This window comes from Camelus ferus, chromosome 1 (assembly GCF_009834535.1).
Source record: "Camelus ferus isolate YT-003-E chromosome 1, BCGSAC_Cfer_1.0, whole genome shotgun sequence".
NCBI lineage: Eukaryota > Metazoa > Chordata > Mammalia > Artiodactyla > Camelidae > Camelus > Camelus ferus.
In genome coordinates, this window is record NC_045696.1 from 103,166,875 (window position 1) to 103,193,023 (window position 26,149).

A 26,149-nucleotide genomic window follows, 5' to 3' on the forward strand; every position below is an offset into this window, starting at 1 on the left:
TTCCTAAAGCTGATGTCAGTATATGGTACTGGCCTTCATAGACCAGACAGCGTAATGATAAGCTGACTTCTGTGGTTGGTTCACAGTCTTAAGGGGGCTCCTGAGATTGAATGTTGTAAGCAAGATTAATCAGAAGTTAAGTATATGCCCTTTGCCAAAATGAAAAAAGCCAAAAAAAGGTAGCAGAAGAAGGTGTTAAAGTTCAGGGCTTTAATGATACTGTTTATTAAGACAGAGCTTTTCTATGATTTTTAACAGCTAATATAATGCCTTCATCATCTCATCTCTTTGGCTCAATGCCATGGGGACCACCAGTGCCAGTTCCTGGGAAGCCCTTCCATCATACTTCATACACCGGGACCATGTCCATGGCTGGGGGAATGCCAGCTGGTGTGCACAATCAGTTCATACCTCTGCAGGTGAGACCTGAAAGAGAATTAGTGTATTTTTAAGAGAATTAATGTTTTTTTAAACTACAGAAAGACCACTGATAAAAATTTGTTTATTCAGTAACTACTATTCAGTACCAAATAGAAGCCCAGTACTAGTCTGGGTACTGAGAATATATTTTGACCAGTAGTGACCAGTCTGACCTGGTCCCTGCTGTCTGAGTTTGTGTTCTAATAAATAATAATAATTGCAGCAAATAATAATATCCTTTTCTAGAAGAAAGTAATTTAAAATCAGGACTATAAATTTTATTTATATTTAAGTTATGGATAATTTTTAAACATTTTACTCATAACTAAATTCCTTGGATTTCTAAAGTTTGGTTTGGAGATCATAAGCGCAAGTCACAAGTCAACAGTGATTGACAAGTATTAGCAGCATGGTTTATGGTATTTTCTGATACTAGCTTTTTTTGCCTACATTGTTAATGAATGATGCTTTTATTCCTTAAAGGTGACTAAAAAAAGGGTTGCAAACAAAAAGATCTTTGAGAATAAGGAGGCCCAGAGTTCTCAAGCAACCCCACTTCAGACTAGCCAGTCAGCATCTTCTGATGTCACCAAAGTGATTCCACAGGAGAATTCATCAGTTTCCTTAAAATCCTCTCAGATTGCTCAGCCTGTATCTTCTTTTCAAGTTGAAGCTGCCTCCCCAGGTCATAGCACGTCTCACCATAAGTCAACACCAAGCTCTTCTTCAAGAAGAAAATCAAGAAAACTGGCTGTCAATTTTGGCGTTTCTAAACCTTCTGAATAAGTTTGGTACTTGAAATTAAATTAATTTCTTTCCTTTCCTCTCATCTTTTTATAAATCCATATCTGTGTCTCATAAATTACAATGTACTATTTTAAAACAGTATGTTTCAATTAAATTTTTTTGACTTTTTTAGTTGTCAGGCACTTTTCATGCTATTTAAAAGACAGTACATCAAATTGTGCATCTTAAGTATGTGCAGTTTGTTTTACATCAATTATACCTCAATTAAGCTGTTAAAAAAAAAGACTAAACCTTGTTTTAAAATAATATCAGTGGACTAAGCATTTAAGTGTACCACTCTAACCATTGGCTTCATCATTAGACGCATCCTAAACTATGAATTAGACATCATATTGCAATAATAATAAACATTTTTTACACTGTCATTGAGGGATAATTAAATGGAGCATGAAAATTGGGCCTCAAGTGTAATTTACTGAAGTGGATTTTATCTCTCTATTTAATGATCTAACAGAATTGTGAGGAGAATGGCTCTTATTTATAAGTATTTTTACTTCTGTTGTCTCTAAAGGTCCTTTAGACCTGCTGTGAAGTAATCACACTTGTTGTGGTGCTGCCAGTTTTGCTTTATTCTCAATTTTGTACCAAAGCAATTTCAGAATACTAATCAGAATGTTTCATTTAACTGCTTAGAACTATAAATAGCAATCTAGATTTGAGTAAATAATTACAATTTTTTAGATTATTCAAGAACCAGCATTAGTAATTTCTAATAAAATTAAGTTTCAAAGTCTACAGGGTATAATGATTACAAATTAATCTTCTAATAGAATAAAGTACAAAATATTAATCATGTCATTAATTAAAATAAATTGTGTTATTCTTTTGTATAGCTTTTTTACCTGCTTACTTAAACATACATGAGAGCTCCATGTTGGTCCATGAGTAGTGCTTCCTGGGACTGATGGAATTCTAAATTTTTTAAAATTCCAAGGTGTGCACAGGCACAATCAGTGTATAATGTGTATTACTTACATGACAAATGCCTGTCTCATTCTCTTTCCCTATTTTTAGCTTTATGCTGAACTGTTCAGTGACTCTGGCATTTTGTCTTTGCATGTCACGTGTGGGTGTATGTTGTGTAAGCTGTGGCTGTTGAAATTATTTTAGAATTTATGAAAATTTCTCAGTGGTACCAGGGCCTGAGTTTTTATATATATATATATATATTTATGCTTTAGTTTTTGTGATATGCTTATATTTTTAAGGAAGTAAATTATCATACTTTTTTAAAAGTAGGAACCACAATTTTTGTATGGAGCTGCTTATTACATCCAGTTTCATTTAGCTCATTGTAAACTCGGCCATGAGTCATAGTCTGTTCTTTTTTTAAAAAGCTGGTATTGAATTAAATGGATTCTTTTCTCTAACTGCTAATTTTAGAGTTTCTCTAAATGTTAATAGGATATTTGTATATTAGTAGTGCCTTTAGTATAAGAGATATATGTTCATTATTTGTCATTTATTATAGTCATGTAAGTTTCTGTGAATTTATTTTCTATTAATTTCCTGGGTTCAGATGTTTATTGGTTCCCAACGTTTCCTTATTGGGAATGTTTATCTGTAGTGGAATCTTGAGTAATGAGGCTCAAGTAAGTCTCAGTGTTTGTCCTTATTGCCTCACAAACTATTTTTTTAAAGGAAACATCCATTACCAGGACTACAATACAAAGAGTTTAAATTGTAACAATAATGTTATGTTAACTTTTTACAACTTTAAAGTGTGTAATATTTTTCACCTTACTTAACTGTATAAACTCCAGCATTCAAGAATTGCCTCATTCATCATGGCTATGTGACAGCTCTGTAAACAGTGTACATCCCACATCTTTTTTAGAGCACAGAAGGAAGAGCACATGCCGTCTTATGAAAACTCCAAGACAAATTTTGGTAAGCATAGTGCCACTGAACCCATAGGATATTTCCTCAGTATTGAAGCAAAGCAAGCTGACAACTCTAGACAGATAAGCAATAAAAGTGGTTTCTTTTTGTTCCTTCTCTTTTTTTTTAATCTATTATTCTAAAGGTCAAGATTGAAGATAGATTAAAATAGGAGAGAGCTCCATAATGACTAGGTAGTGTCAGGCATTCATCTGACCTTTTCCCCTTGTAGACCTATTCGGAATAGGGCCTGAGAGCAATAGGAGATGTGCCCTCTCTGGGGAGGATGGAAGAGGTAGAGGCTGTTTTTATCTCATGATGCTCTTGAGGAGACTAGCTCCACTGATAGATTGGGAAACTTACAATTTTTCTTTTTTTGGATGAGGCAGACTCAAACTATCTTAGAGTTTAGAAATATGCCCACTCAACTGTTGAATCTGCTGTGGACTTTCTGTGAAACCACGGACTATATTGAAGAGCAGACTCCCACAAATTCTTTATATTTCTACATAACTAGAGCAGTTACTCAGTTTAAACCTTCCTCTACTCACTGAAACATTATTTCTAAATATCCTTCAGTAAGGTTTTTATTTTTTTGTTTTGTTTTTGTTTTTGTTTTGTTTTGTTTTTTGAGCAAATTAAGTGAATTTTAAAGATTGGTCCTTCCAGTTTCATTGTTCCTTTTCACCATTCCCTACATTACCTGGTCATTACCTGAGTTTTATAATTTAACAGCTAGAATGTGTTGATTGACTTAAACATGTAGATACAAGTCTTAAACATCTGAGACTCAGTTGCATGAGAAATTAATTTTACCTCTGTGTATGCCTTGGTTTCAATTTAAGACTTTCATTGCTTTTCAGAGGCATAGGTAGTTCTTTTAGAAACTGATAAGGAGATCTGATTTTTCCTGTTGGTGGGAGAGATGAAGAACTCTTGATGCAAGTTTTTTTGTTTATTTCCTCTTTTATGATCAGGCACTTGCTTTGGTTTTAGACTGATATTTTTCCAACTAATCTAGAGTCTTGGAGGGGGCAGAAGGGGAGGTAATTGGAAGAAGGAACCAGTTAAATAAGACCTATCCAGTCACTGCATTTTTCAGACTATAATATATCTTTCTAGCTCAAGGAAATAGATAAGCTACATGTCTTTTTTAGTCACTCACTTTTAAATTATCTGTTTGTATTAATAAATCGTACATTTTCATAGTGATTGTCTAATTTTTACCTGTAAGGTGTCTAGGACTGCCCAGCTCTCCACTGAACTTAGTTCTAATATGCTTCATCTCATTATTCAAAGCCTCTTTTTTAAAGCAACTGTGTACATACAGTTTTCCAGCTTTTTGAGCTTGCTATATTTCTTAATACTGTCTTTCTTCCAAATTGTGTTTCTGCTATGGAGGAGAATTAATTTATTGGAGAGAAATGACTGACAGGCATCCTCTAGGTTTAAAAAAAAACAAAAAAACAAAAATAAAAAAAAAAATACACAAGTTCCCTTATCATTTCTTTCTAGAGGTAGTGATAGAACTCCAACTGGCAATGTTCTTCACGTACATTTTGTAAGCTTTGTCAGTGAAGCAATCATTTTTGTAGGAGCTTCCTTTCTTAGGCAGGACATAGCTTAAAATTTCAGAAACGAGTATGTTTCAGGCTGACCTGGTTCGTATTTCTGTCAGACCTCTACATCTCCTGCTAGGGAAGCAGTCAGAGACAGTGCTGAAACGGACAGCAGCAGGGCCGAGCCAGCAGGCAGGCGGGAGTTCCACTGAGTTAACAACTCCAACACCACTCATCCTTCTTTTAGAGAGAGGAAAAAAAGGTACAAAATAATTTTTGTAGTTAAGAATGTCAGCAATCCATAGCTGCTTTTGTGTTTTTGTCTGTATGTCAGTGAACCAACAATAATGCCTTGCTCAATCACTGCATTCAGCCATCTTAAGTGCAATTTGTGATGGAGACTCTGGTTTCCAGTAGATAAAGTTTTACATAGGTAAATCTATAAAAATTATTTTTTTTCCAACAGTACACCTATTGCTATGGATTATTTCAGCAATGGGTACACTATTAAATTGCCTAGGCCAAATAATTAAATTTCTGTAAATATTTTAGTAATTTGAGCCAAATCCTCATACTGTTTTCTCATGAAATAATAGGAGTGAGAATTTGGTCCACAGTTTTAAGTTCTTTTATTCCTTTCTTTCCCTTAGAGTTAAAGGACTTTTTTGTTTGTTTTGAGTTTTGGGGTTTTGGTTTTTTTTGTTTTTTTTTTTGCCTCAGTCTCTTACATTTTCTTTTGCCTGCACCCAGTTGCTTCTTTGAGTGTTTTCATCTATTTTGATATATGACTGATGATAGCATACTGTATCATCAAAATGTTCAACATTTTGTTCATTTAAACAATATAATTAATTATAATTCATACATATATATATATATATCTTAATTCCTTTCTTCACAACTATTTTATAAGTAACTGGAATTTTTCATTAGATCTTATACAGAGCAGTATTTTATTAAAAATTCAAAAGGGAAGACTTTTACGTGCTCACTTTGTAGTTTTTGTTTTTTAAATATCTTTACATTGTCTGCAATTAAAGTGTTTTAAACTTGCATTGGAATGGACTCTGAATGTATTTTTGTGTTAAGCTGTACATTTGTAGATTTCTAGCATGAAGTTAGCCTCAAAATGTTGTGCAAAAGGATTTTAAAATATGAGTCACTGAAAGAGTTTAAACATCTATACATGTTAAATGCTATATGGATTTTAATTAAATCACTTGAGAATGATTTCATAAACTGTTTGTTCTTGTATATCTGCAGTGATATTAAAAGTGGAAACGTCACAGTAGTCACTTAAACCCCATATCCTTTTATATCAGTATTTTGAGTCTATGTCATTTAGTATAAACTAGGCAGCATGATTAGTGGAAAAAGTCCAAATTGTAGATTCAGATGGCCACTGTTCAGATCCTAGCTCTACTTCTAATCCTAAATAAGTCATTATCATATTAGGATTGGCGAATTACATAAGGCCTGAGCCTCAGTTTCTTCATCTCCTAAAGGAAGAAAACAACAGCCCTTGTTTGGTTGATATGTTTAAAGCACTAGATACTTGATAGGTGCATTATAAATGTTAGTAAAAAGGATTTGTCACATGTACCTAAATGCACAGAGCCTTCTGGATGGTGCCAAACACCTCTATGCTTTTCCAGCTGAGTCACACTATCCAGTGTCCAGTTCAGAGTCCCCATACCTCACTTGGGCATCTGGGAGACTCTTCTCTTTCTGTTTTTCCTTTTCCCAGCCATGGATCCCCTCTATCTTTTCTACCAAGGGAAAGGGTCTTAAAGAGCCAGATTGGAAGAGGCTTTAATTCCTACCCGTAAGACTGGGGAATCTACAAAACTAACATCTTGCTAATACTGGCCATGTCTCCCAGTATAACTCTGATGCATTATGATACATACTGCCAAAATATCTGTATGGTAGGGGAGGAGGTGGAAGAAAGGGGTTAGGAGGAAAGAAAATGTCTTCCTGCTAGATCTGCTTCCAGCTCTGTTTACTCAGACAAACCTGAGACTGTCTCTCCTGTTGTACTTTACTCCAGACCCCAAGGAGTGGTCACATTCTGACATGGTGTTTGGCCACCTCGATCCAGCAGGAGGCACGCAGTGTAGGAATGCCATTGGAGACTGAGCTAGCTGTTTTCCACTTCATTCCCCAGACTGCCAGCTCCCCACACTGACATCCTCAACAATCACCCCTCTCCACCCCATCCCTGTAGCATCATTTGGCTCCCCCAATCTTGGTGTCAAGTTTTTGTCTTGAAAATCAACACTAAACAAACCAAGACCCACTCAAGCTAGATTAAGAAAAGAGAATTTATTCTAAGAATGTGGGGCAATCTCAAGAGAATCCAATCCAGGAAGTCCGGTCAGGCTTCTCAGAAACTGAACCTTAAGAGTATTACCTTCCAGTTCACTGTCTCCTTTCTGTGTGGCTGTCAGCCCTATGGCATCTGTGACCTTATCGTTCAGGTCTTTGCTCCAACATCTGTAGTTGGGGGCAGTGGGGCAGGTCACCTTGAGGGGCTGCCTCTACTGGACTGTGGATTGATAAGGAAATGCAGACCTCTCAAAGGCAGGCTCTTAAGCAACAACCACATTCTGGGCCAGCAGTCAGTCCTTACAGTTTATACATAAAAGAAGGCCTGCAAAACAGCTTTTCCCTAATGTTAACCAAAGCTTACTGTCTACAGTGTGCCTGCAAACTGCCCTCATGAAAGGGCAGTACCAGTTATACTCCTTCAACTTGGAAAATGGTTGCCTTTAGAATTTTCCAGTACTTTTTTTTTTAGTGTATTTATTTTATTATTTTGCAGGGAGGAGGATGGAGGTAATTAGGTTTACTTATTAACTTTTAGAGGAGGTGCTGGGGATTGAACTCAGGACCTTATTTATGCCAGCTAAACATATGCTCTTCCACTTGAGCTATACCATCCCCCTTCCAGTACTTTCTGAAGTCCCTGATTCCTACAGTTGTAGGAGTCTTAGACACATTTCACTGAGTTCCTAAATATAGGAGCCATAAATAAATATACTTACTAATTATTAAACGCTCATTACATATTTAATATCCTAGGCCACTGTGCTAAGTGGTTCACATAGATTATCTCCTTTAATGCTCAAAACCCTACCATGTAGGCAGGTTTCGCCTACACAGTAGCCTGACACCAAATCCTACACTCTTAGCTACTTGGCTATACTCTATAAAGTTTAGGCTTTATAATCTAGTTTTTATATCAACACTATCTAGTTAGTTTTTGTTATGAATATGTTCTTTTATTCATTTCATTTGCTATTGACTGGTATATTTTAAGGGCTTAGCACAAGCATAGGGGTTATAAATTTGAATAAGAACTAGTCTTGACCATCCATAAAGTCTAGCAGAGAAGGGACAAGTAAACCACCAAGCACAAAAGCAGTATAACAAGGACACAAGAAAGGGATACCTCACAGCTGGGGAAGTATCAGGGTCTCTTTTCTGAGGGAGCCGAGCCTTATAGGACCCAAATGCGGGAAGGAGACTGATCAGGGCAGAATTATATATGGTGCAGGTCAGAGGTAAAATGGAGATGAAGGTAGACATAGACCATAAGGAATACTGCAGACCATGCTAAAGTGTTCGGATGTCATCCTAAAAGCTCAGTCAAAACTTTTTTGTTTGGATGTAACAAAATCCCACTTAAACTAGCTCAAGAAAAAACAAAATGAGGTAAGGAGTAGAAGATTTATCATACAGATGCAGGAAAATCACCTAGAATCCAGAAAATGGAAATGCAGCCGAGCTTCAAAGAAGCCTGAACCAAGACCCAGAAAGCTACCAGAAACAGGTATCTACCAGAAACAGATATCTTACCTTCTCTAGTATACCTTTCTGTTTAACACTCAAGGCTTCCAAATTCTTGTTATACAGTTCCAGCAGCCAGCCTAGGACTAGCATCTCTCCATCTCAACTCCACATGGGCTAGGTTTGTATCAGATGTTCCCTTTGTGTAGGCAAGTAAGGTCAACTAATATAAATGAGGCTGCTGAGGCCCATTCATGTGAAGTGATGTTCTTAAGAGGAAGAAGGGTCAGGATGGGAAGACATCCTCTATGTGCTCTTCTTATACGAGCTATTACATGATTTTAAGAAGGGGGCTATTTGCTTTCAAAATGAAAACTGATGGCATTGTAGACAATAGAGAAAGTGGAAATCATAGACAAACAGAGCAATCATCCAAGTAAGAATGATGCAACTGCACTCTTAGAAGCTACTATACTGTTCAGTATGTTGGATATCAAAAAGAAGCAAGAAATATGGAATCAGAGTTTCCAGGATCAGCTTTTCAGGCTGACCATTTTACCAGAGATCCTCTGGTACATTGCAATTCATGGCATACTTGATCTAGAAACAACAACAGAAGAACTCCAGGCCTTCCTGAGGAGAATTATTTTCTCCCACATTCTCTTCATGTAAGACCTTCTCAGTCTCTTTGTTGTCTAAGGAATATGAGTTCTTTCCAAGATGTCTTTCTCAGGCTTGTGACACTTCCTCGAATGTCAAACAAATATTGACTGCTGCAACTATATTCATGGATTATCAGGAGCACAAACGCCTATTTCTTACCCAAAATATATCACATGGAGTCAGAGCTATCCTTAACCACAAAATCTTGAATGGCAGTAGGTACCCTTTGCTTCTTATATTAGAACATCATGTTCTACAAAAGACAACAGGGCACAGACTGTTGGAGACATCTCTCGCTTGATGGCCAAGGCTGGGAATTTCTCCGCTACGTTTGTTGCAGACAATTTGTATTGCTCCCAGGCACAACTCACACCGTCAATTATGTCTCCATGAATCTAGCACTCAAAGTTTGTGCTGCAGGCTCAGTGATAAGAAGTTACTACTGATGGGCTATCCACTAGGTACCGTTCACGTTATATCACACTTCCAGTCTTCAAAACGTTTATAATAATATGAAAATAGTATTAAATCATTTCACAAATGAGGAAAGTAAGACACAAAAGCGGTTAACTTGCCCAGAGATGCAACACGGAGACATGGAGCTGAGCTGAAATTCAGAAGAGATCTGTTGAATTCCCAAATCCATGTTCTAGTTTACTTTCTCTTCTTAAATTAATTTTTAATTGTATAAGTAATACATGGCTACATTTCCCACAAATTTTGAAAGCATGACATGTAAGAGTAAAATCTTTTGACCACCTTCTAGAGGTCATCTCTGTGAGCATATGGTGTGTGTCCTTCCAGCCTTTTTTAATGTTGATGCTGCACATATTATCTGCACATATAACTACTTACAATTTTTTTGTTTTTATTTTACATAGATGGCATCATGCTTTATGCATCATTCTGAAACTCGCCTGTTTCCCTCAACAAATATCTCTGAGCCTTGATATGCTCCACTACTCATGCTGTTCCCCCTCCTAAGTCCACCTGCTTCCCTGAACACCTGGCAGAACAGGAGCTAGTGCTAAAGATCTTGGCTGATCACCACTGATAGCACCAGACACTTTAATGGAATTTTTTTCTTTTTTCCAACATTTCATTATGAAAATGTTCTAACAGACAGCAAAGTTTAAAATACTGTATAGTGACCATCCACTTACCCAATACCTAGATTCTACCATTAACATTTTACTCTACTGGCTTTATTACATATCCATCCATCCACATTAGCAGCGCTCTCTGAAGCACCTTGTTGAGCCATCAGCTCTGCACAAGTTGTCAAATGACCAACATGGTGCCTCGCTGGATGAGTGGGGAGCAGTGGTCAGAGCACCTGTGGGACCCAAACAGTTTGTCAGATGTCAGCAGAGTTCTCTATCCTGTTCTTTTATGGAAAAACTACATACTGTGCAGGACATCCAAGACTATTTGACTGAAAGAATCATTCAGAATGGCCTAGAATTGTACTTAGGGTAGAAAAGGCCATAAGAGAATGGAATGCTGTCCTGGGTCCCTGTTTTTCTGAAGGGCAGCACCAAGAGTTTCATCAATGAAGAAAACTTCAAGGAAGCCATCATGGTGGAGAGCTTCCCCAAATCAGTCCAGGTCTTTCCCTTTCCAGTTCAAACCTCTGGAGCAACAACAGCCCTAAGACAACTGTTTGCAGCACCAGGATGAATCACCATCTAAGACAATCATGGCAGGAATCACCATCTAAGACAAAAAGCCTATCTTTATTTCATTTGATATGAGGAAATTTGGTCGAGGTCCTTATTGTGCTTAAACCTACAGTTGGACAGACTGTGATGACAGCACGATCTCGGGGTACAAACTTCACCTTTTTTTAAGGAATGTGGCCAAGAGTAAATGAATGAATCAAAATCAATGTTGGTTTTTTTTAAATAGAGCATTATCTCAAAGCTGGCTTTGACTACCTGCAGCAAAATGTACTGAGCATACAGTATTCTGGTGGCAGCTTTGTCTGCAGGGATCTTGAGTTAGGTTTCTTCCAGGAGTGTGTTCCCACTCCTGTGACCTGGGTCATTGGGCCTGTGACCTGTGAGAACAGACAGGCCAGTAGGGCATCCCCACACATAGCTGAGGCAGAGGTGTTCCTCGAAGAATGCAAGGGGTGATATGGTACCAGAAGAGGTGCGCTTTCTGGCAGAGGGAGAGAACTTAGTGGCGGAAGTACCAGCAGGGCCCAGGGGTAGATTTAGTGGGGCTGGCAGTGCAGAAGGGAGAACGTGTGACACTGCTTGAAGGAGATGCTCCGATACAGTTCCACAAGTATCAGCCTAGGGCCTGCTCTGTGCTGGGCGCTGTCCAGGAAAGAATGCCAAAGGAGGGAAAAGAGAGGCCAGGACAGAGCCAGCCTTCAGACTTTATTCCTTTCACAAAGAGGCAACTGTGTGTCACCCAATGCTCCTCCCTCATTCAGGACCCTCAAGGGCAGTTTTCTTTCTCCCTCCTTTAGTCAGAAACATTTAAAAGTAAGCTGACATGATTTCCAGGCCAAGAGGGACTTTTGACAGGGAATTTTTTTTTACATTTTTTTATTGAGTTATAGTCATTTCAGAATGTTGTGTCAAATTCCAGTGTAGAGAACAATTTTTCAATTATACATGAACATACATATATTCGTTGTCACAATTTTTTTCTCTGTGAGCTACAAGATCCTTGTATATATTTCCCTGTGCTATACAGTATAATCTTGTTTATCTATTCTACATATGCCTGTCAGTATCTACAAATTTTGAACTCCCAGTCTGTCCCTTCCCACCCCCCGCCCCCTTGGCAACAAGTTTGTATTCTATGTCTATGAGTCTGTTTCTATTTTGTATTTATGTTCCTTTTTTTAGATTCCACATATGAGCAATCTCATATGGTATTTTTCTTTCTCTTTCTGGCTTGCTTCACCTAGAATGACATTCTCCAAGGCCATCCATGTTGCTGCAAATGGTATTTTATTATTTTTGTGGCTGAGTAGTATTCCATTGTATAAATATACCACATCTTCTTTAGCCAGTCATCTGTTGATGGACATTTAGGCTGTTTCCATGCCTTGGCTATTGTAAATAGTGCTGCTATGAACATTGGGGTGCAGGTGTCTTTTTGAAGTAGGGTTCCTTCTGGATATATGCCCAGGAGCGGGATTCCTGGGTCATATGGTAAGTCTACCTGGTCTTTTGAGGAATTTCTATACTGTTTTCCACAGTGGGTGCACCAAACTGCATTCCCACCAGCAGGGTAGGAGGGTTCCCTTTTCTCCAGAGCCTCTCCAGCATTTGTCATTTGTGGACTTTTAAATAATGGCCATTCTGACTGGTATGAGGTGATAGCTCATCGTAGTTTTGATTTGCATTTCTCTTGACAGGGAATTTTGCTCTCTTCCTTTGCTGGAAAATAATATTTTTTTTCTCTTCTGGGGAATGAGAGATGCTTACTTAAGAATAATAGATATTAGTCACAGCTCATTTGTTTCATGTATTCCTTTCTGAAAAGGAAAAAAAAAAAAAACCACTACAGGGTGATATCAGGGTCCTCATTAAGGGGACTTGACTGAAGGTACGAAGCAAAGCTCCAGTTAGCGGCATCAGACAAATGCAGCGTCCATAGCAAGGAGCCCAGGAGCTAGAACCCGGCATCTGCACGCACTGCAGCAGAAGCGGCAAGACAAATTATCACAGCTTTTGTGATCTTTGTTTTTCTTTCTTAGGCTGTAGTCCACCACTCCTAGATAAATGCTTCCTGAATTCAATACACACAAACCACTTCCCCCCCTCAACAGCTTAATCAAACACCAGTGGGGTCTTAACCAATATCTCTGGGGTTATCAGATGATAATTTCCCAATTACACTTCCTTAGCGCCACTGAGTGAAGGAAGTCATTTTTTGGCTGAAATGTCATCATGTGCTATGTCTACATGTATTATTAACAAATACTAGAAGTTGCAACCATGAGTCATCTTTGATTCCACCTTTTCTTCACCCTCACATGCAGCTCGCAAGTCCTGGTGCAGCGTCATCTCCTACATCTGCCCTGTTCTCTCCATCCTCACGGTTATTACTTAATGCAGGGCCTCTTCTTCTCAAACTTAGCCTATTGCAATGGTCCTCTTTTTTCCTACTTCCAGACTTCAGTCCATGAGAACAGCAATCGTAAAGACTGTTTACAGACCATGAGCTTTGTAACATTCTGCTATTTAATTCTCACCACAGTGTTGTGAGAAAGGCATTAAAAATTTTTTTTCTTTTATTGTAATAAGAACACAACACAAGATCTACCCTGTTTACAAGTGTTAAGGGTACAGCACAGTATTGTTGACTAAGGGTGCAGTACTGCCCCACTGCTCTGTAGAACTTATTCATCTTAACTGAATTCATGTAGAACTTGACTAAAACTTTATGCTCTTTAATTAGTAACTCCCTCCCTCCAACCCCTGGCAACACCTCAGACTGAAGTTTTTTCTGAGATTTCCTCAGATTGATGTTTTCCTCAAGTACCCAGCAATGAATGGACATATGCTAGGACCCATCATCATGGCACACTAGGATCCTGGGTCCAAGAAGCTCTTGAAAGCTTTCAAGAAAAAAAAAAATCACACATGAAGGATTGGGAACAATACTGACTGAGACTTCTCAAAGGCAGTGCCAGAAGCTGAAGAGTAACAGCACAATGGCTTCAAAATACTGAAAGGATTTCTAACATAGAATTCATACCCAGTCAAAGTATCAATAAAATGTTCAGATATAATAAAGATGTTTTCTCACATAAAAGTCTCAAATCATTGAACTTTTGAGTGTCCTTTCTCAGAAAGGAACTAGAGGATATGCACTCACAACGTGAGAATGGAAGCCAAGACTGAAGATTTAAACCAGATGGAAAGAGAAGATCAGCTTCACTCAAGACAGTTTCCCCAGTGATAGCAAAGAGAGATCCCAGTGTGAAAGCTGTCCGTCAGGTCTAGAGGTTGACTAGTATGAACTGGAGAACATTACAGCACACCATAAGAGATGGCTTTAAGAAAACAAAGCTGAGAAAATTCCTTAAGGGGAGATTTATAAAATTATAAAAGGTGTTTGGGTTGAACTGATAATAAGTTCCTAAAAAAAATTTTAAAAAACAAACAAAAAAATCAGATCAAATATTAACTCCAGAGAAAACAGAAAAGTTTTGCAGGAAAAGAAAATAATCATAATATATGTCCGACAGAAAACAGCATAATTCAGGAGATCTTACTAAAGACACTAAAAATTTGTAAATGTGTAGGTAGATTTAAGAAAAATAAAAAGACTAATGACAACGTAAGAATTGTTACCATTCCAGGTGAAAAGAACATGCCATTACTTGACTCCAGAGACTATCATTTAGAGAGAGTTGCCTGACAAGAGCCATGGGCTTTGTAGAACAAAGCAGCTACCCCATGGCAACCAAGCAGGGGGGAGCCAGGGGACAAATACTATGATCTCCTGTTCCTCCCTCCAGTGTCCTGCTGGTGCTTCCTATTGGTCAAGCCCAATAGTGTCAGCAAGGGGCAAGGGAGCCCTTTGATGGAGTCCATGAAGATCAGACTCCAAAGACCCAGCAGAATGGAGAAGGATGGAGAACTGAATCAGGAAAAGTAAACAGAAGAGAAACAGCATAGCATTGATACGCAGGGTCAACTGTGGATTTTCATATGGTTATAACAATGGAAACACCAATTAGTGATCTAAACAAAATCATAACTGTATTAGGAACGTGGAAAGGGTACACATACGTGGCAGTGGTGGTGTGTGTCCTCTTCCATAGTGAAAATCAGTAGATCATACCCAAAACTGAAAAAACCAAGCATGTCACTACTAGTGGAAGGAAATGTGAAAAAATTTAATGTGACTGCCTATAATAAAATGAAATTAAAAAGGAATTAACTGAGATCTCTCACATCATTCTCAGTCCTAACACATGATTATAATTATGATTACTACTACTCCTGCTATTATTATCTGATGGTCCATAGGTGGAGAATGGGACACTTGACTAATGGAACCCCCCCACCTCAAGAACAATTCAGAAATTAAAAATCTAAAATTAGATTTCTCACCATCTCAAAACTATCACTCCATGGATGACTCATTAAAGTATAAAGGGAAGAATGTACCTTGAGAGTGTGGAGAGTTGGCAGTCACTACTTTACGCAAGTGGTCAAGTGTGGAGGCTTTGCCAAGAGTAGTAGGGAAGGACTGACATTCTGTGTTTCTCGATGTGATTTGCCAGAAATGCTTGTCCTGACCCTACTAGAGGGTGTCAGACAACTGTGGGATTAATGGTACCAACCTAGGTCAGATAACTGGCCTGTTCTCTTCAAAGTTTGGGGACAGGAGATATTGGGAGATTCAAGAAAACTGCCAGTCAGATCACAGTGTGTGAAGCTTGATTAGATCTAAGTTAGGAAAAAGGTAACATTTGTAAGGCATTTATGGAACAATGGGCATCTTTAAATATGGTGATTTTATGGAGTTAGTGTCAGTTTTCTCAGGTACAGCAATGATGCTGCAGTTATGTAGGAAGGAGACGCATGCTTAAAGTATTTAGGTGTGAAGTGTCGTATGTCTGCCTCGCACTTTCAGATGGTCTGGCACAAAGGAAGTGTAGAAAAGATGGAGAGTGGTCAGATGTCAACAACAGCCCTTTAGATAAGGACTTTTCTAGTGTGAATACCCGAATACTGTTCCTTTAACTCTTCTGCAGGTTCAAAGGAAAAGTTAAGTGCTTCTGGGGAGGGACAAATGTTGGGGATGGCTGGGCTGCTGTTTCGTTAGACTTGAGTCTATAGAGTGTCTATAAACAACAGAGTACATGTTTAACCTTGATAAAGATACAAACTAATAAAATAAGTCAAGATCGATAGAAGAAATGTTACAATTTTGAGAAATATTATTTGGAAACTAGTACCTTTTAAATTTGATAGTTGAGTCTTGGGGCTGGAACTTACCTGCCTTCTCCATTGAAGAGACTAATAAAATGAGGCACAGGGGAGTTCAGTGCCTCGCCCAAGATCACACACCTATGTAGCAGCAGAACCAGGTCTGGGATCTCTGCATTTCTGTTCCAATAATCTTCCCTTATGTATGATGACTTGTTCATTTTCTATTGGGTAACACCCCTGCATAGTGAGTACATAACCGTTCAGCGATCTGTGTTCTTTCTTACGAAACATGAAGCTAGAAAAACCACAGCTGGATATTGGCTGGGAAGGGAAATTGAAACTGACATTGCAGGGTGGTTACTCTTTGGCAATAAAGAATCCTTTCTACCAAGTGAGAGGGTTTCATTAGTTCACACTGTAATTGGCCAGTAAAGCTTAGTAATTGATACTAAGAAGCTTGTCAGCCCTTGGCTCCCAACATTTGGCCCAGCTGTCAAAAGTCAGCACAGTCAGACAAAGAAGCTTTGTTGCCGCTCGTGGTGATCACTGAGATACTTAGACAAAGAGAAAGTTCTTAGCATTTGGGGTACTTTGATTGTTAAACATCTGTCTGATTTCCTTTAAGACTCCAAACCATAAGGCTGGTTTTGATGATGTATAATTTATTGTTGTCCCCTATATCTTATTTTTAAAAGTTTCCAAACACACATAAGAGGTAAGAAAAAATACTTCAGTGAACACCCATACACACATCACTTAAATTCTACCATTAATATTCTACTGTTCATAATTCATTATCTATACATCTATCCATCTCTCTTTCCAGTTACCAATCCCTCTTATTTTTGGATGCATTTTGAAATAAGTTGCAGCCTTTGGTATACTTTCCCCTGAAACACTTCAGCATGCAGATCACTAACTAGAATTCAATATTTTTATGGTTCCTTTTTGTTCCTTTTAAGGTAAAATTTACATACAGTGAAATGCACAAATCTTTTAAAAAATATTTGTTATTGTTGTTTTTTGGGGGTGGGGAGAGGTAATTAGATTTATTTATTTATTTTATTTTATTTTTTAATGGAGGCACTGGGGATTGGAACTAGGACCTCATGCATGCTAAGCATGTGCTTTATCACTGAGCTATACCCTCACCCCTGAATTACACAATCTTAAGTGAACCATGAGGTCCTGCAAATATACACACACGTGCAACCTAAGTCATCACCAAGACATGGAATAGAAACATCCTCCACAGAAAATTCCCTCACACTCTCTTCCGATAAATTCCTACCTCTAACTGCTCAGACACAACCATTGTTCTGAAATTGTTTCACCAAAAATTAATTTTGCCATATCTATAGCTTCCTGTCAATGGTAAAATACAGTATGAACTCTTTTTTTTAAATGAAGTATATTTGATTTACAATATTATGTTAATTTCAGGTGTACAACATAGAGATTGAATATACAGCAAGTACTCTTTCTGCAAGGTTTCTTTTACTCAATATAATGTTTTAGGATTTGTTCACATTGTTGTACATTTGTTTCTCTTTATCTCTGAATACTAGTCCATTGTATGAAGCACATAGCTTGTGATTTATTCTCCAACTGATGAACAGCTGAGCTGTTTCCAGTTTGGAGCTCTCATGAATGAAGCTGCTATGGACGTTCTTCCACAAGTCTTCTTGTGGACATTTGTTTTCATTTATCTTGGGTAAATACCCAGCAATGGAATTTGTGGGTCATAGGATATGCTTATGTTTAGTTACATAAGAAGCTGTCAGACTTATTTCAAATTGGCCGTACCATCTCACACTATCAATGAGTGAGAATTCAGTTTATTCCACATGTCCACCAACATTTGTCTTATTCGTCTTTAATATTAGCCATCCTGTTGGTATGTAGAGCATTTTTTTTTGATAAATGCATTAACACCATTAAAGTTTTAGAAAAAAAATAGTGTACCTGCACTTAGAGAAGCTGATGAGACTGTTTCCTTGCACCCACAGGAAACTGAGATCCTTTAAAACATGTACATACATTGTCTATTTTTCTTCTTAGACTCTGTCTTATTTTTTGTCTTGTCTTTTTTTTTAATTGTGGTAAAAGACACATAACAAAATTTATCATTTTGACAGTTCTAAAGCGTACAACACAGTGGTATTAAGTACATTTATGGTTTGTGCAACCATCACTATATCTAGCTGCAGAACTTTTTCATCAGCTCAAATGGAAACCCCACTTGTCACTCCCCCTCCTCCTTCCTCCTATCCCCTGGCAGCCACAAATCTGATTTTCATCTCTGTCGATTTCCTATTCTGGATATGTCAATAAATGGGACAATACCATACATAGCTGTTTTATGATTATAAGATATTAGGTATAATTATAGATTCTTTGGATGACAGGACACAACACAAAGGCACTCTAAGTAGATGCAAGGCAGAACTTTTTGTTACTTACAGCTCCAGATGAGAGAAGGCTTCCTTGCAGGGCCACACAGGGTAACAACATGCTAGAGCCGTAGGAGGCAGCTATGTATGACAAGCAGGGTGGAGTAGCAAGGTTTTGTGGGCTTCCTGGGAATTGGGTATTTTGAATAATCCTGTGGATCTAAGGAAGAAAAGACCACTCCTGTTAGGTATCTCGGGGCCTCTGGCAGTTGGGAATGTGCGTATGTAACCCAGGAGTGTCCGAGCCCCAGAGGGAAGTAGATGGGGTGGAGGCTTAGCAAGCTGTCCACAAAGGGGAAATGAGACTTTTCAAATTGGATCAAGACAGCACTTGTGAAACATACAGTACAGCAGCCTTTTGTGTCAAGCCTCTTTCACTTAGTACAGTGCTTTCAAGGTTCATCAATGTTGTAGCACATGTCACTACTTCATTTTTTGCTATGGCTGAGTGCTATTCCATTGTATGGATTTACCACATTTTGTATACTCATTCATCCATGTAATGGACGGTTGGATTGTTTCCACCTTTTGGCTGTTATGAATAGAGCTGCTATAAACATTCATGTACAAGTTTTTATTTATCAGTTCTTTAGAGTATATTCCTAGCAGCGGAATTGCTGGGTGGTATGTAACTTATTGAGGAATTGCCTGTCCGTTCTCCACAGCAGCTACGTGATTTTACATTTCCACCAGCAATGGACAAAGGCTCCAGTTTCTCTACATCCTCATCAACACTTGTTAGTTTCCATTTTTTTTTATTATGACTATCCTGGTGGGCATGGACTGGCATCTCACTGTGTGTTTGATTTGCATTTCCCTTATGACTGACAACAGTGAGCGCCTTTTCACATGCTTGTTGGCATCTGTATGTCTTCTTCTGAGAGATGTCTATTGAAGTCTTCTGCACATTCTCAAATTGGGTTGTTTGTTGTTTTGCATAGTCTAAACTCTGCAAAGCAACTTTCTTTTTCCAAATAATTTCCTCTAATTTTTTTCTAATTATAAAGTATTTAATGTATTTATAGTATAGTTGTAGACATGAAAAGCTGAGGGTAGGAGTGGAAATTTTAATGTGTATATTTTTTCCCAAATCATACTTCATTTTTCCATTTTCCTTTCATTGTAATTAGATACATTTTTAGTTTCTACTGTTGCTTATTTGTATCAATCTTTGTTTTTCATCAGTCTTAGAAAATGACTGTGTATTATTTTTGCCTTTAAGAAAGAAAATAAGCTTTTGGTTTTATGAAGTAACTCTGCTTTTTGTTTTCTGTTCAATCCATTTGAACTTTCATATTTATTAATTCCTTCTGCTTATTGTCTTTGGTTTTCTATTGTTGCTCTTTATCTAATTGCTTGAGTTGAAATCTCAGGTTATTTATTTTCAGAGTTGATGTTTTCTAATTAATTAATCTTTAAATTATCTTCTGAATACCCACACTCAATGTGTTTTGATACATTGTGTTCTTGTATTTATTCAAATAATGTGTAATTGCCATTGTGATTAACCTTTAATTTGATCATTATTTAAGGATGATGCTTTTTTTTGTATATGTATATTTTTATTGAAGTACAGTCAGTTTACAATGTTGTATCAATTTCTGGTGTACAGCATAATGCTTCAGTTATACATGAGCAAACATATATTCATTTCATATTCTTTTTCACCATAAGTTACTACAAGATATTGAATATAGTTCCCTGTGCTATACAGTATGAACTTCTTGTTTATCTGTTTTATATATATTAGTCAATATCGGCAAATCTTGAACTCCTGATTTATCCCTTCCCATCCCCTTCCCCCACTGATAACCGTAAGTTTGTTTTCTATGTCTGTAAGTCTGTTTCCATTTTGTAAAGTTTGTTTGTCATTTTTTTTAGATTCCACATATAAGTGATATCATATGGTATTTTTCTTTCTATTTCTTGCTTACTTCACTTAGAATGACAATCTCCAAGTCCATCCATGTTGCTGCAAATGGAACTATTTTATTCTTTTTTATGGCTGGGTAGTATTCCATTGTATACATATACCACAACTTCTTTATCCAGTCATCTGTTGAAGGACATTAAGTTGGTTCCATGTCTTGGCTATTGTATATAGTGCTATGAACTTTGGGATGAATGTATCTTTTCAAATTAGAGTTCCCTCTGGATATATGCCTAGGAGTGGGATTGCTGGATCATATGATAGGTCTACTTTCAGTTTTTTGAGGACTCTCCATACTGTTTTCCATAATGGCTGCACCAAACTGCATTCCCATCAGCAGTGTTTTCTCCACACCCTCTCCAGTATTTATCATTTGTGGACTTTTTAATGAAGGCCATTCTGACTGGTGTCAGGTGATACCTCATTGTAGTTTTGATTCGCATTTCTCTGGTAATTATTGATACTGAGAATTGTTTCATGTGCCTATTGGCCATTTGTATGTCTTTGCTGGAGAATTGCTTACTTAGGACTTCTGCCCATTTTTGGATTGGGTTGTTTGTCTTTTTTGTTGTTGTTGTTATTGAATTGTATGAACTGTTTATATATTCTGGAAATTAAGCTTTTGTCAGTCACATCATTTGCAAATTTTTTCTCTCATTTGTAGCTTGTCATTTTGTTTTGCTTATGGTTTCCTTTGCTGTGCAAAAGTTTATAAGTTTAATTAGGCCCTATTTGTTTATTTTTGCTTTTATTTCTATTGCCTGGGTAGACTGCCCTAGGAGAATGTGCTAAGATTTGTCAGAGAATGTTATGCCTACAACATGTGATATTTTTAAAAACATGGTTAAACAAAATTTATGCATTGTTTACATAAAAGGATCAAATTTTCAGATGACACTATTCTAGTTTTCAGAAAGAAGTGAATATCCTGACCAGGAAGCATTAAATTAAACTGAAACTCAAGCCTTAAAATCCTCTTTAGAACAGGTAGCAGAAACACTGTTCTTGTAACTGGAGATGTTTGATACAAGGGAGAAATGATGAGTCTCCTAAATTAACCCTCGTTAACCCTCCAAAGTAATATTTTAAATGTGGGAAAAAGTTCATCGAACTATAGTAAGAAAAGTAAATTTTACTACTATTAAAATTAATCAAAAAGAGGCCTTGGCCGCTATAATTTGAGGCAGTGTTTTTTGCCTACATCAGGCAAACTATATCATAGCCAGGAAACTCATAGCCAATATGACCAATCAAGGGATTTAACTTTTCACATATTAGCAAATTGCAAACACGTAAGAGTCAGGAAACACACAAAAACTCTTCATCAACACCAACTGAATTCAACCCAGTAAGCAACCAGTTTCTCAAAGTGGAAAAAGAGGCAAAGCAGTAAGGCATCTTTCAAGTGCTAAATGAGTGGACAGGAAAACATATAAACAAGGACAAAATTTATTTAGTCTAGAAAAATGTGTTGCAATTAAGCTTTACACCAAAATCTCTGTAAAAAAAAAAAAAAAGAGGTTCCTTGGTCTTAAGGAAAATTTATCTGGAGAACTGCCTTAGAGATGAGAAATCGGGCAAGACTAAAAGGGCTCCTCTTGTCCTGAAGATTATGATCTCAGAGTGCACACTTGTTTCATTTAACTTTCTGGTAGTCGGTCTGGGAGAGGAAGTTCATAGTGACATGTTTAGGTGGGTTGATGAACCTAATTTGTTGTTAGAAAAATGTCAGTCCATTAATCAATAAATGTAGAAAGAATGATAGAATGAAAAAAATTACCCTTTGGCAACATCTTACTTGATTAAGGCAAGAATCATCCATAGATGCTAAAAGTATTGGATGAAAACTTGAAAAGTGATAGGATATTTTCATAGTCTCAGAGTATCTCCCTATAAGACATCTATTAATTACATAAGAAATTGTATCTCTACAATGCAGAAACCTGGCTGACACCACCTTAATCAGGTGGCCAACACACATCACGTTGAACTAATAGATTCTACATTCCTCTCAAGATTATGTGTTGAGAAGCAGGGCTAGGACTCAGGGGAGGCAAACAAGGCATCTCAGGCTGATCCTGAACTTGCATGAAGCTGAGAATGAATCTCTCCTTAAACTAAGGGGATCACCATTGCCTTACCTGAGTCCCAGCACTGCTGAGAAGAGCACGTTGCTTCTGTGCTATTCTGGCCAAAAGTGCATAACCTGAATCTAATCTTGAGGAGACATCAGAGCAACACAAAGTGAAGGATATTCTACAAAATGATTGGTCTATACTTTTCAAAAATGTCAAGGTCACTAAAGACAAAGGCTAAAGCAATGGTTCCCAGTGAAACGAGACTTTAAAAAACATGACACTGAATGCAACACATGATCCGGGATTTTCTTTTTCTATAAGGGACACTGTTGTGACAATTGGTGAAATCCGAAAAAGAACACTAGATTAGCTAATAGTATTGTGTGTGATGATTATGTAAGAAAATATATTTGTTTTTAGGAAGTTCTGACTCAAGTAGCTCGGAGCAAATAGGCATCATGCCTACCACTTACTTTCAAATGGTTCAGAGAAAAATATGGGTAAATAGATTAAATAGAAAAAGATGAATAAATGTGGTAAAATGTTAATGTTTGGGAAATCTGGGTGGATGGTGTATGGGAATTCTTTGTGATATCTTGTAACTTTTCTGTAAGTCTGAAATTGTGTCAAAGTAATTTTTAAAATCAAATATCTAATAGGACTTCTCAAAGGAGAAAACGGAGGATGGGAGGGGGAGGATGTACAAAGCAGTCTGTCACTAAAGAAGGAAAAGAAAACAAAGGGAAAAAGCAACCTAAACTTTAAACAATTTTCCTCAAAAGACATTTTATTTATATCCACGAATTAAAAAGTGTTTTCAGGCATTCTCTAAATGTGGTTCAAATCTTAACTCACAGAACCCATTCATTTGAGATTTTATAACGTCCCTCGTTGAATAAAAGGCTTCTGACCACAAGCGAAACAGGAAGACTGGGATGAGAAGGGGAGGGAGAATGCTCCTCTTAACAATGGCCTCTCTTTGGACCTTCCCAGCCTCTGAGTGTTCATAAAAGTGAAAGGTGTGTTCAGAAATCTGTGCATCAGAAGGCTCCTTCCCTCCCATGTCGTACACAGACAAGTGAGTGAAAGAAACGATTTCCTGTCATTTAATACGCAGGAGGGGAGAATTGAAGACATGGAGGAACGAGCTGACTCATGTTCCTGACACAGGACGCCTGGGAAGGGCGTGGAGATGAGCAGGTACCTGGGCAGGTGCGGCAGGTGTGTCTCTGGTTTCTCTTAGATAAGATGGTAATCCTTTCAGAGACTCCCAGCAGCTCAGCCAGGAAGAGGCCCATTTCTGCCAGGGCCCCATCAAGGTCTAGACAGGCCCCGCACCTATTCAGCTCCCTCTGCTGAGGCTGGGACGGGCCTTCCCAGACAGACTGGGTGGCAGGAGACGTTCTTGTTGTTTACTTCTGGAAACAGCTGATGTTTCAGGTGCTCTGAAGAACCACTGTTCAGGGGGAAGAATCCTGCTTTCATCACGTACTAGCTGTGGAGCTTTGAGGGCGATGTTGTTCCCCAAGGGACCAGCACAGGGACCCTCCCTGGGTTTCGGAGAGAACTAATATAGGATTGTACGTAGAAGCACTATCACAGTGACACAGCTGTTACTCACACAACTTCTTTCTTTCTGACAGACAAAACGTTCACATTTCCCTTTACACTTTGCTAGGAAGCATGGAACTAAGCTTTCGCTTATTTATTTGTGTTAAAGATTAACTTCCTCTAGTCTGAGTTTTCTGGTACAGATATTCTACCTTTCCATCTCCAGTTCTTCCCTTGATTTTGGTCTGATCCAAAGTCCTCTTTTATTTTCAGATCTTGATGGACATCAGGCTCGAGAACTCGAATTTCCTGGTTCTCCTTCCTTCCGTTTTGACTGCTTTCAAGAGTGAACGGGCTTAACAGCCAGGAAGGCAGGGACCTCAGCAGAACAATGGTGAGGAATGGGCAGGGGCTGGAGCTTAAGCTGGCCCTGAGGAAGGGAGCCAGGGCTTAGACCCACGATGTAGGAGCTGTGTAGGGAGGACAGATGCCATCCCAGCTGATGTCAGTGCTCAGGGGGTTCCAAATGGTGAGTTGGGGGTTGTGGTACTCAGAGCGCATGCAGGCAGCATTCCCACCACCATATGGGGGCCCAGAAGAGGAAGTCCAGGCTTCGAGGACTATACAAAGGTGGGGAGGACTATGGTTTTGTGGGAATTGAAATGTGTACAATTTGGAGGACCCACTTTAAGAAAGCAATACAAAAATAGTTCACTTTTGCAAACGCCATAAAGCACAGGCCCCTGAAGCGGTTCACTAGGGCTCTGCTCAGGGTCTTGGCAGGGGCCCGTGCAAGTGAGGGACATGCAGCCATGCCACAGTTACTTCCACCTCTGTCTCACAGCGGTGTTCAGGCCAGGGCTGCAGACACAATCAGAAGGGGAGGTACAGAGCAGGAAACCCAGGCAGGAGCCCAACCCAAATCAGGCTGGGCTCATGAAATGAGGGGGAAGAGAAAGGAGGTAGTCTGACACTCGGGTGGGATCTGGGGCTCAGTCCTGGTGTTCCAGATGCCAGGCTCAAGGCCGGCAGCACAACTCCAGGCCTCCCTTACACACTGGAAGGCCTGCATCAATGGTCAGATGCCAGTGCGCCAGATTGGCACAGACGTCAGGAAGGGCTCACTGCTGGCTGTCTCATGGCCACATCAGGCAGAAGGTAAGGTCTGGCAGAGACTTGCACATATTAATTAGTTTGTTCATATAGCCGTTTATCAGTTACTTTGGAGGAAAAACGAAGACAAAGGCCCTGTTTCTGTCCTTAGGGAGCTCACTGTCTAAAAGTGGTGGCTGACACCCAAACATGCTGTAGCCAGTGTCCAAAGGAAATCACCTGTGGACCCCAAGAGCCTCTGCGTAGTGAAGAGGACTGTTTTGGTTTTAGCATGGAAAGTCCTATGTTTCAAGAAATTCCCCAGCCCTGGGGAAACAGGGACAGCTGGTCACCCTAGGAGGGAGGGACAGTGACTGGTTTCCTTGGAGGTGGAAGGGCCTCAAGGTCCCTGGGCTCAGTCTTGAAACACCAATCATCTCCCTTGAGGGTGTCATAGGGAATGGTGGCCTCACGAACTTTCTGATCCAGCCCTGAGTAATCGCATCCAAGTTTCTTGAGAGTGTGGGAGGCGGGTCCAAGTTGTAATTTGGGGCCTGCTATCAGAAGAGAAAGTGTAAGGAGCGGCAGTGGTGGGGGGAATCAGCCTGGGAGAGAGCATCCAGGGCCACATCTGAGGCCAAGCCCAGAATCTGAGGAGAAGCTTCAGCGAGCCAGAGGCAGACCGAGGCCATCAGGTGATGGAGCTCAGAGCAGCAGAGGCGTCTGACTCAAGAGCGATGAATTGCCCCCTAGCCAAGGGACCTTCAGAGTTTCTGAGTAACAGCGACTCGCTCCTTTCCCTGAGGGCAGAGCTGGATGAGAGGTACTAGTGAAGAATAAGGAACATGGAAGAAACCCAGTAACCCTTTGTTCCCCCAGGCCTCTCCTAGGTCACTGTCTGTCCAGGTTAAGGAAATCACTCTGGATTTTTAATCTGAGATCTTCATGTTTGGTTTATACCACACCTGAAACTACATGCCACATTTTGTGTATGTAAACATCTTCTCAG

General features: G+C 38.8%; 1 protein-coding gene and 1 long non-coding RNA gene across 5 annotated transcripts in view; one reads left to right on the top strand and one right to left on the bottom strand.

The window, feature by feature from the left end:
- Positions 1–5,906, top strand: part of XRN1 (5'-3' exoribonuclease 1) — an 88,511-nt gene extending 82,605 nt beyond the window's left edge. For 3 of the 4 annotated variants that reach the window (XM_032487146.1, XM_006190550.2, XM_032487152.1), the window contains 2 exons: positions 259–419; positions 904–1,206. In XM_032487146.1, coding sequence (XP_032343037.1) covers positions 259–419; positions 904–1,206 — 464 coding nt within the window. Of the gene's footprint in view, positions 1–258; positions 420–903 lie in introns of all 4 variants that reach the window. The other variant, XM_032487140.1, reaches the window with a different exon arrangement.
- Positions 196–18,737, bottom strand: LOC116665906. The gene is made up of 2 exons (XR_004322694.1): positions 18,500–18,737; positions 196–426 (listed from the first exon to the last, which is right to left on the bottom strand). It is a non-coding gene; the product is annotated as an uncharacterized LOC116665906 (long non-coding RNA).
- Between the last annotated feature and the right edge of the window lie 7,412 nt (positions 18,738–26,149).